Source organism: Pinus tabuliformis, chromosome 5_2 (assembly GCF_031772625.1).
Source record: "Pinus tabuliformis cultivar Carrire ecotype Pingquan chromosome 5_2, CPIR1, whole genome shotgun sequence".
NCBI lineage: Eukaryota > Viridiplantae > Streptophyta > Pinopsida > Pinales > Pinaceae > Pinus > Pinus tabuliformis.
This window is the reverse complement of record NC_142306.1, coordinates 991,528,832-991,540,896: the sequence shown is the minus strand read 5'-3', so window position 1 is coordinate 991,540,896 and position 12,065 is coordinate 991,528,832. Positions and strand designations below refer to the sequence as shown.

The 12,065-nt window shown below is 39.4% G+C and overlaps 1 protein-coding gene across 1 annotated transcript; it reads right to left on the bottom strand.

Annotated features, from left to right (window-relative positions):
* Window positions 1-4,826: 4,826 nt before the first annotated feature.
* LOC149162630 (uncharacterized) lies at window positions 4,827-8,336 on the bottom strand. Its single transcript, XM_089435247.1, has one exon. The coding sequence runs from the start codon at window positions 8,334-8,336 to the stop codon at window positions 4,827-4,829; it is 3,510 nt and encodes a 1,169-aa protein (XP_089291373.1).
* Between the last annotated feature and the right edge of the window lie 3,729 nt (window positions 8,337-12,065).

The window sequence follows — 12,065 nt, the reverse complement described above, 5'->3', positions numbered from 1 at the left end:
TGAATTAAATTTCTCCATGTGATTCATCCAACTATTAATCAATGAAAGGAATGAGAAATTTATATTTAATAGTGAGCTTCTTGAGCTGCTTATAATCTAGACACATGAGTCATGATCCATCCTTCTTATGCACCAATACTATTGGAGCAACAAAAGAACATTGACTAGGTTGAATTATACTGGCCTCTAGCATTTATGCAACCATATGTTCAATTTCACTCTTTTGGGCATAGGGATATATGTAAGTCCTGATGTTTGGAGGAATAATTCTTGGAATCAAATGAATACCATGATCATGATCATGAATAGGTGAGCAGCCTTTGGGAGTCTCAAATACCTTGGAATGATTTTCTAAGAATTTTTGTAGATCTGAAGAAATAGATCATTTCAATGTTTGAGTCTCTAGTGAGCATAATTGTGAAACTACACCCCATTTATATTTATTTAGAATCCTTTCCATGCCATTAGAGTTGATTATATTTCTTGATTTCCCTGTGATACCCCTTAATTCAACCTCATTTCCTTCCCAAAAAACATTCAAGAAACGTTAAATTGAAAATTAAAGGATATCATATGAAAAGATTGTAATCATTGGACTCCTAGTACAAAATCAACATCACCCATTGGAATGGAAGGCATTGGACTATTTAGTAAATATTCCCCCATGGTTAGATTGATATTATGGAACTTTCAAAATCAATTTATAGTTCCTCCATTTTCAATTCAATTCCTTGGTTACCTTACAATGAATAAAATTATGGGTATTACCCGAATCAATCAATGCTATTACCTTTTTTTTCTTCACATGTCCTTCTATCTTGAGAGTTTGAGGAGTAGTAATTTGTGCCAATGGATTAGAAGACATGGTCAAAATCATTTATAATTTCTCTAAGTTTGGTTCCTTGTGTATATCCTCTTCTTTTTACATTTCTTGTTCCTTTTCTTCCTCTTCACAATCTATGTAAAATAATTTCTTCTCTGCACACTTATGAATTTTAGTATATTTTCTATCACAACTATAACAAATACCTTTTTCTCTCTTTTATTATAATTTTTGTGGTGTAAACCTTGTAGGTTATGGAATGCTAGGAGTAGCAACACTTCCATCTTTATAGTTGTGAGTGGTAGAATTCCGTGTTGCCATAATTTTTCTTTCAACTTTCCTTGCCACCCTAAATCTCTTCTCCAATGAATCAGGTTCCCAAAGGAAAACGTCGTGTTGGATGTTATCCTTTAAAGTACCTATGAAGAAATCAACCATATGTTCCTTTGGAATATCAATTACCCTTATATTCAATTTTTGTAAGTCCTCAATGTGCTCCGTCATTGAACCCTTTTGTTTGAGATTTATCAATTGGATAAACAAGGTGTTGCTCTTTGTATCCTCATAATGTTCTATCATTTCCTTCATACAAATTGACCAAGTGACAAGTGGTTTAGGAGAATGAAGCCATCTATACCATACAAATTGATTGGGTTCTAAATATAAAGTTGCAATGTATACCTTTTATGTGTGTTGCACATTATGGAGACCAAAATATTGCTCCATCTATAGTATCCATGTTACTAGATCGTTTCCATCAAAATTCCTCATATCAATACTTGGAATATGGTGAATCTTAAATCCGACATTACAGTTTATGGAATCATGATTCACATTTCTTTTGTTCTCATTATGAGTTTCATCTAATATGTTTTTGCCATTAGGAAGCATTTCTGCTACCAACTTTATCAAACCTTGTTTCAAACCTTCCATGTATGCTTTTAAACCATCCTTCAAACCTTCCATGTCTTATTCTAATCCATTTTTCAAGCCTTTTATGTCTACTTTTAAGCCATTCTTCAAACCATCCATCTTATCTTCCATTTCATTTTTGGTTACTCTTTGCGACTATGAAATTAGTTGCACTTGATCTCGTAATTTCGATATATAAGGTTGCATTTCTTCTTCTTCTTCATGTGTCATAGAAGAGCTTTCTGGTTTCTTACTAGGTGTGTCCATTTTTTTTTATTTCAAGGCCTTTTGAAATCAAGAAATTATATATATGATTCACTATGCTCTTTGAATCACTTCAAACTGATTTTTCAAAGAAATGTTATGCAAAATTTAAAAAATACACACCTTTTTCTTGCTTTTTAGGAGCTAGATATTGCAGCTATTGCATCTATGTAATTATGAATACCCAAGATATAGAATTTCGTCGCATTGTAGCCCTATGAGTCTTCTTTCTAACCCAACAATTCAGAACAAGATTGGATTCTTCGAGAAAGGGTCATTCACAATCTCCCACGATGGGTGGCTTATCGATGGGCTCAGTTGAGAAAACTTGGATGGAGTGCCATGTGCCCTTGTTTTGACCTTAAACCCTTAAATGATACGCAAAAAAGCTATATTTCATCCTCTTACCATAACGTCTTACAAAATTCAAATCTGATTCTCAGAGGGAATGTCATGACAATTTTACCTAGGACACATGTTTGAGATGGAATTCTAGAGCCTGCAAAAACCCTAACTTCCTCAGATCATATCTCCAAAAATATAGTGCGACAAGATATCAAATTTGTCCACAAAGTTCATCAATAGTTCGTCTCTATGTGGTTGTAATTTTAGCTCCTGAAGTTTCGTAGAAATTTTTTTATAGTAAAAATGCCATGATGACCTACTTTAAGTAGTGAACCCCTAAAATCGAAAGCTCTAATACCAATTGTTATGCAACCAACTCACAAATATATAGATGAACAACTTAAAAATAATCCTCTTTGATTGGGAAACCCCCTTTACATTACATAAATGAAAAATTATTGGATGATACAAATAACAAGATCTCCTTTCTATATGTAGGAGTCTAAGGGGTTAGAATATAATCAGAGCCTACATAAGAATAATAATGTGAGGGCACAACAATAATAATAGTGGGTTTCTATGGGGAACAATAATAACAATATGGGGACTACATGGGTACAACAATAAAAATAAGTGGGCTTAACAATAACAATAAGGGGCTACATTAGTATTACAGGGGCCTAATATATTATTGGATAGAAAATAAAGAGGAGCAACTCCCAAAAGAGTGTTGATAGTAAGGAAAAATTTTAAGTGAAAATAATAAAATAATAAAGATGCTTTTCCTTTTCCTTTTCCTTTTCTAAACAAATAAATGGAATAACCATTCCATTTACCTTCCTTTTGAATATAAATAAATACAAAACAACTTATAAATTAAATATATAATATTATATTATTTATTTATTTATTTATTTTTTTGTAAGCTAGGGTGGTACTCTTTCTATTACTAGATCAAAAGAACATTACATCATTTCAAAAATGTTGCAGCCCGCCCACATGGGGAAACCGGGTGAGAATTCCATCTATAGTTTTTGATTGCTGCCCAAAAGTAGAAGGTCCACAGTCTGATAATTTTAGCCAAATAAACAAGGCAGTCCTGTGACTTCCTAATGCTACTAGTCTGCACTACTTTCTTTTCTCTATCTAAGACATGCAAAAAGCTGTAACCAAAAAAACTACTAGTATTCCTAAACATATCTCAAGTCAGGCAGTGTCCATATCTGGTTGTTGGTTTGCGCCTTTCTCTGTTTCTTGATGGTCTCCCTTCAGCATCTGTTGAATTGCATCTAGCTTCTCTTCTTGCTTCTCCATTGCAATGCGAATAAAGCTCAATTCTCTACGTATGTCAGGATTTCCTTGGGCCAACTCTACCATCTCCTTTGCCACTTGCTCCAGAGCCTTAGCCAGCAGCCCCTTCATCACCCAATAGATATGCAAAGACTGTTTGAACAATGACATTCGCCCCCTGGTATGACCAGGGTCATGAAGCAGAAACTCCCATTCTTCCATTTCCTCTGCAGATTGTTCCTGTAAGGACTCCTCTTCTAGGTACTGCATGATTCTTCTCACAGCTGGATTGGAGTTTCGCTGGTAAGCCCTTTCTGCCCTTCGAATCCTGTGATTCACTGTTCTTTTTGCCTTTTTATCCTTATTCTTATCTTGCCTGGAGTTCTCGCCCTCTTCCTGCGTCTTCTTATTCTGATCTCGGCCTCTTTTCTGCTCCGAGTCCACTCCTCTGCCGGGGGTCCTTCCTCGTTTTCTCATACCGTAGCGTCGGACCTTCACCTCCTGCGAAGCAGGGTGGTTCTCTTCCATCTGCGGATGTTCGTCATCTGTAAGTCTATCTTGGGGGTAGGACCACTCATTCCCCTCGCCAGGGGCCAATTCCTCTTCAGAATCATCCTCGATGTCCCAGACCTTGAACGGTTGATCATCATTCAGAATTCCTTTTCCCTTCCGACTCTTATTCTCCACAGCTGCATTATACTGCTCCTCTGCCCCTCTAGATTTTTGCCTAGTTTCCATGTTACCCTTGGCTCTGGCGCAGAAAGATCTCTGATTTCCAAAGGCTTTAGCTTTTCGATGCTGTCTCTCAACTGCAATCTCCGAACCTCCCCAAATTAGGAAACAGCTGAATAATCGTTCTTCCCTCCTACTTTGGGTATATATCCTTTTCCTGTCCTCGAGGTACCTCCTTGGTTCAACTTTCGTTTGCCGCCGATAGCTTTCCGGTATGCCGTTGCCTTCGACCATCATTCCTTTATTAATTTCCTCTGTCATGAGGTCTGACAGACCGCTCTCATCTCCTCTAATGTCTCGAGCATTGATTGCTTCACCTCGGATGTATTCTTGGCCGTTCTCCACGCCCGCCGTCGCTGTACTTCCTTGTATCTTATGATCATATCCCCTGTAATCTATCATAATATCCTTTTCCTGACCCGATTGAACGATGTCCTTAATTCGGGATCTCCACCTCCTTTTATTGGTCCAGCTCATTGATCCGTGTATTTCCATTTGTGGCTTGATCATGATCAACATTTATGATATCCGCCAACTCCTCCCATTCCCTATTCCCAGACACGGCTCTCCACTGATTATCTACCATGCTACCGCGCCCTCTACATCCCCAATTGGCCAGCCAATCCGCCGCCTGATTCCCTTTCCTTCGAACATGGTTTATTATTTTGTATTCAATTCTTTTCAAAAGGTCCGCGATTTCCTGCACAATGCCCGCAGTCCGCCAGCTGTTAGTGACTTTCTCCCAACCTCTACCATTGCTGAGCTTCCTCAGCATGTCCACCGCAATCTGCGAGTCTCCCGTGATTTCCAGATTAGCGTACCCATTTCTTACAGCGATCCGTAATCCTTGATGAAGAGCCCAGAATTCTGCTTCGTTATTTGTCATTTCTCCTCCCCAATCTGCGAATATCCACCTTACCTGGTTGTTGCTATCCCTGAAGATGCCACCAAAACCAGCTTCGCCCGGGTTCCCCTTCGAGGCCCCGTCGAAGTTTAGCTTAACGAAGTTATCTCTAGGATAACTGAATTTATCAGGGCTTTGAATCCTCATATCATGACGAGAAGTGTGCTTATGATGGACCATCTCAAATTTTAAATTTAATTTTCTCAGGATTCCTTGCTCCACCTGGTTTGCCTTCCAATCCTCTCCATCCCACTTTTCAACCAAGATTGTTTCCCGCATTAACTCGACACCTCGTCCCCAAATTACCTCTGGTTCCTTTGCAGAATTCTGGAATACCCTACGATTTCTCTCCTTCCAGACCATCCAGAGTACAAATCCTGGGATGAGATTCCACGCCCTTTTTACTACTCTACATTGAAAGGCTTCCTTACTCCATTGAAAAACCAGTTCATTGAATTCCCTTGGGGCTGATCCGGATTTGTTAAATGTTCGTTTGGTGTTCGTCCACAGCTTCTTTGCAAACGGACAGTTGATCAACAGATGATCTCTGGTCTCCCCATCATTGTTACACAGACAACACTTCGATGGGCCATTGAATCCTTTTTTCTGGATACGATCCCAGGTTAGGATCTTATTTTTAGAGGCTAGCCAAATGAATATGGACACTTTTGGCCACCAATTACTTTCCCATATTATTTTCCAATCCAAATTCCCTTCACCTCTGTTTTGAGTATCAGTTAGGTAATAGGCCTCCTTAGTTGTGAACAAGCCTTTCATGGAATTCCCCCACCTAAGGATATCCTTTCCATTGCGAGCTCTGATTTTCCTAGATTCAATTTCTTTCCTGTAAGCTTCTTGAAGGTCTTGGCTGAGCTCTCGGTCCCACTCCGTCAGATCAATCCAAACTCTCCAGCTTTCTTCCAATTCATTTGCTTTCCAGTAGTCCCTTACACAAGTTCTGTCTCCTTCAATTCTGCCCCGAATCTGATGGAGGTTCTGAATTCTACTCATTCTCTCTTTCTGTTGCCACCTCTCTTCCCAGAAATTGGCCTCTTCTCCACCCCGAATCTCCCAGAAGGTATGTTTTTCAACCAGATCCATGTTCTGACGAGCTAAGTCCCAAATTGTGGAGCCTTTGGGGGTTTCCTTCTGTCTTAAGATCTCAACCGGAGAGTCAGGCATTCTGTATTTTGTCTTCCATATGGTTTTCCAAAGATCATTTCCCCCCCTAAGCCACCACCACCACAGTTTGGCTCCCAATACTCTGTTGAGAATTTCAGGGTCCCTCAGCCCCAATCCTCCTTTTTCCTTTCTATCCGTTAGCTGACTCCATGAGACTAGGGCCCATTTTTTCTTTTGATCAGACCCTCTCCATATAAAATTCCTTATGATTTCTCTGATCTTTGCACATACCCCTAAAGGGGCAGCCATTATCGATAAAGGGTAGATAGGGATAGCTTGGAGGACCGATTTTGCCAAAACTACTCTTCCAGCAATGTTTAAAACCCTAAAGGCCCAGTTTGCAACCTTGTTGCTCGGTTTATCCAAGACACCTTGCCAATTTTTCAAGCTTTTAGAGGTAAAGTCCAATACATTGCCCAAGTATTTCGTAGGTAATTCACCTCTCTTAAAACCCAGTAGTCTTATGAGATGGGTTTTAACCTGATCCACTGTGTTGAATATGAAGATACAAGATTTATCTCTATTGATTTCCAAACCAGAAGCCTCCGCAAACAGATCCAAAATTTTCCTGAGATGCCTTACTTCTTTGACCGTTGGTTCTCCAAAAAGCATAATATCATCAACGAATTGCTGATGAGTTAGAGGTAGGTTATTTCCCCATAGTTTAAGGCCTTTTATTCTATTTGCTTCTCTTTCCTGTTTGATAAAGCGACCCAGGCCTTCAGCAGCTAGAATGAACAGAAACGGGGATAATGGATCTCCCTGTCTAATTCCTCTAGAAGCATTAAAAGTTTTCGTAGGGGTTCCATTAACAAGAATAGAAAAGTTTGGAGAGGAAATCAGACTATGGATCCATGCAATCCACCTCCTGTTAAAACCAAAGCTTTCCAGGACTTTTTCCAAATATTTCCAGTTTAATCTATCATATGCCTTTGACAAATCTAATTTTATCATCATTCCTTTTTGCTTTTTAACTTTAAGGGAGTGAATAACTTCCTGAGTTACCACCAGCCCATCAAGGATCTGTCTGCCTTCCACAAAACCTGTTTGTTCAGCTGAAATTAACTTGTCTAGGAGGGGTTTTAATCTCTTGGCGATCAGGGATGTTATGATCTTGTAAATGACATTACACAACGCTATAGGTCTAAAGCCATTGGCATCCTCTAAATTGTCACCTTTAGGAATTAGTGCATAAAAAGTAGAGTTAATGGCAGGCCATACCTTTTGGTGCATCCTTGATTCTTCAACCAGATCAAGAATCTCTTTCCCCAAGAAGTGCCACCCTGCCTGGTAGAAATCCACCGTGAAGCCATCTGGGCCTGGAGCAGTACCTTTCTTTGTTGCTTTCACAGTTTCCCCAACCTCTTCTAAGGTCACAGCTCTCATCAGTGCCTTATTTTGGTCTTCAGTGACTAAGCTAGGAATGGCCGAGCAAATCTCCTGAATTGCTCTCGTTCTATCAGCTTGAGGTTCTGTTAAAATTTCTTTGTGGTGGTCCATCAGGACTTGTTCAATCTCAGCTTGCTCCAACACTCTATTCCCATTCTTGTCTTTGATGGATAGAATCCTATTTCTCTGTCTATGTTTGATCATAGCCTGATGGAAAAATTTAGTATTTCTTTCCCCCTCCCTCAACCACTTTATCCTTGATTTTTGTCGCCACAAGACTTCCTCCTGCTTCCGTCTTTCTTCCAATCTGCCAAGAATTACCCCTTCTCTGTTGATGCTTTCCTCTGTTCTGCCTTCCATTATCATCTTTTGCTGAAGAGACTCCATTTCCCCTTCTAGTTTTTGTTTATCTTCCAGAATGTTACCAAACTCCTCCTTGTTCCATTTTTTAATTCTCCCTTTCAGCTCTTTCAGTTTTAATTGGAACGTGTGCATTTTCCCTTTGCCCTGCACAGTACATTGTCTCCACCACTCTTCAACTTTCTTGATGAATTCTGGGTCTCTCAACCAGAAGGCTTCAAATCAGAAGGGTCTTTTTCCACGATTCCTTTTAATATCCACCTCTAGTCTAATCGGCCAGTGATCAGACCCCAGGGATGGTATGATCTTGGCTTCGACGAAGACATCCTTATTCATGACAGCTTCTGATACTAGGAATCTATCAAGCCTTGAGGCAATTTGGTTTTTACCCCCCCTCCTGTTGTTCCAGGTATAGATCCCATTAATAGTCTGAATATCTACTAATCTTAAGTCCTCTATCATTTCATTGAATCTATCCATGAAGTGGTCCATCTTCCTTACCCCTCCTTTTTTCTCTTCTAAGGATCTGATTAAATTAAAATCGCCCCCTATGATCCAAGCAGCTTCTGGATAAAGTCTACGGATGATTTTCATACTGTTTATAAAACTCTCCTTTTCCCCTGGGGAAGGGGGGCCGTAAACCCCTGAAATGACAACCTGTTCCTTAGTTCCTACTATCCTACCCAGGCCCGTAAGGACTCTACTCATGCTGGTCCAGCTATCTAAGATGATCTCATTTGGATTCCACAGAATTGCAATACCTCCTGCAGAGCCGATAGCATCTTGCCCTATCACTTCATATGGCAATCTATTTTTGTCAATTATTCCTTCAAGTTGCTGGACCGAAATTTTTGTCTCCTGTAAAATCATAATGATAGGTTTCTCTTTTTTCAACTTATCCTTCGTATACCTTTCTTTGTCCTTACTGTTCAAACCCCTAATATTCCAGCTGATAACAATCATTTAAAACTTTTGGAAGGAGGAGAAGAATACCTCTGACAAAGGTATCACTTTTCCTGAGTTTATCAACGTTTCTCCCACTGTCTGGATAGTTTCATTCATCGTCTTCCGACCTCTTTTCCTACTGTTTTTGCCAGAGCTGCCCATTCCCGTTTGTTCATTCCCCTGTTCGCTTCCTACCATTACCTGTTTATCCAAGTTCTCCCCTTTTTTCTCCTTGTACTTCTGGAATACTTCCTTATACAGCTGTTTCTGTTTTTCAGGTATGAATCTATTGTCAAGATATTTCCATTCCTGAATTAACCGTTTCATGATTCTCTCCTCTTCAACCTCGCTTTCAGCTTGATTTTCCACCTCCATCTGGGATTGCATTGTTGTTTCTTCCACCTTATCTTCCGGTCCCTCTCCACTGATTTTTCTTGGGTTCTCTTCCTTACCTTTATCCTCCCCGGCGATTTCCATTGGGGAGTTCCCAGGGTCTTCATCGTCCTCTAGATTTATTTCATAATCCTCGTTTTCGCTCTGCAGCACCTGAAACTTGTTTTGACTGATTGTGTGACTGGGTTTCTCCTGTGGTTGGGTTTTTGGTCCCCCTTTATTTTGTCGCCTTTTCCTTGTAACCTGCTGAAAACCCCTCTCTGTCTCCTCCATTTTCTCTGCATTTCTCTGATTATCCGTCTGACTTTTCTTTGAATCCTCCTCCTTATTCAGCGGGCATTGCCTATACAGGTGACCGTATTCATGGCAGTTGCGGCATCTAAAAGGGATGTGTTCGTAGTCTATTAGCTGTTTCCAGACTTCATCATGATATTCCAGCTCAATGCTTTCTGGGAGGGGCTCTGCCAAATTCATGTAGACACAGATCCTCGCGTAAGCATTATATTTGCCTCGTTTTGTAGCCTCTGCAATTTTAACAAAGCTCCCAATTGAGTCACCTATTCCTTCCAAAATTTCAGGATCCCAGAACTCATCGGGAAGCCCAAACAGTCTAACCCAGACTGGGGCATCCAACAATTTTTCCTTTTCTGGGCTATATCTTTCCTCCCAGTATTTCATGAACAAGCCTGCATTGTTCATGAAATACGGCCCTTCTTCAAAGATCCTGTTCTTGTCCTCCAGATTCGTGAAAATAGCTGTGAAAAAACCTTGAGCTCCCAGTTTTAGATCTACATGTCCTCTAGGTCTCCACCTTTGGTCGATCCATCTGTATAACTCCTTCTCCGAAGGCCAGTATCCTATGAATTTACATATCAGGGCATGGTCCTTCATGTAACAGTTATATTCCTCCAGTTTATTGCATGGAATGACATATCTTGGTTGCTTTTGTGCCCTAGGTAGACATTTTCCTCTCATCCGTTTCTGCCACAGATTGCCCATTACTGGGGCGTAGCTTTCCTTCTGGTTATGTTGTGCTCCATCTGCGCTGGTCTCACCTGTTACCACATTTTTGAAGGAGGGGATCTCTCCCCCCCCCTTTGGATCTTCCATTTCCACTCAGAGCTTACCTCTAGGTTTTAACCCTAGCTCTGCCAATGAAAATTCCGATATCTGAAATGCAGGTTCAGCGAGATTCGCCTCCCTGGCTTATCGTCTTCGGCCTTCCTCGTGCTGTCTCCTGCAAATGTCCCTTGTCAGCCCTGTCTGCGCGCGTCGTCTGCAAACCCTAGCAGCGCGCATCCCTCCATCCCTTCGGCTCTCTTCTTTGTGACCTTGTTTAATCTTGCTCAACTAGGCCATAATATTATTTATTTTAAATCACATATGTAATTTTTCAATTAATTTTTCTTTTAATATATTTAAAAAATTTAAAATGACAAAAAGATATTCCATATCTTCAATACAATGAACATATTACATATTCCTATTACGTATCAACCCTCTAATTAATTTCCATAGATTTTGACATTGTTGGATTAATATTGTTATATGATCCAAAATACAAAATTCATAGTTCACAAAGCTAGGATAGAATATTTAATTAAATATTGGAGACACTTAGAAATAAAATATTGTTGCAAAAGATATGACATCTAGAATAATGTCGTATCTTAGGCTCCAATTTAGGAGTAGAGTTAGTATATTGGTTAGAATTGCATTTATCGTAAATGGACACTTGTTAATTTAACAAGTAGTCCATAACTAGAATAGGTTAGGAAAGTAAGCTTATATATAGTTCATTCTCTTGATTTCAATAGTGTTGCAGTGTGTGTGTAAACTCTTGCAAAATTATTATGTAATTTATTTTCTGATTAATAAAATTGTCTGTCTTGGGACACTTCTGCCATTATTGTGGTATCAGAGCTACAACAATGCAGAGGATGCAAATGTGGAGATTTTATCTGTGCAGGCTTTTGGAAAATTCTACCAAATAGTTAATTGGTATGAAATTTGTTTAGCTCATTATAATAGGAAAATCAATTTCAATTTGCTTTCAGATTTGAAAAAAAAAAAACCTTCAAATTTTTCAATATATGTTTTTTAAATTCTGGAAATTTATCAATTTTTTTAAATCTGGAGATTCCATGCCCACTGTTCACATATTTCAATCTTCTACCCACCTCACTTCCATTGTTCTACTTTTCCTGCCTATGTTCTTGATTTCACCATTTAAACCAAGCGAATCTTGACTGCATATAATGGTTTCTTTGCATCGGTTATTGCACTATTACCATAGTTAGTAACAATTCTATTTCTTCCATGATGAGACTGTGTGAGGAGGTCTAGTGACTTCATGATTGGTGGTTACTCTGCCTAATAGAAATAATTTACAACGACATGCATGAAAAAAAATTGATAACGTTGATCACAAGAGCCAAGCCCAATAAACTAGAAAGTGCGCACCAGAATTCGTATTTCCGTGTTTCTTCAAGCGAACTACAACCACGTGTGTTAATTATTTTTTCC

Excerpts from the sequence above, each read along its gene's own strand:
- LOC149162630 (XM_089435247.1), bottom strand. The coding sequence starts at position 8,336 with ATGCACACGTTCCAATTAAAACTGAAAGAGCTGAAAGGGAGAATTAAA.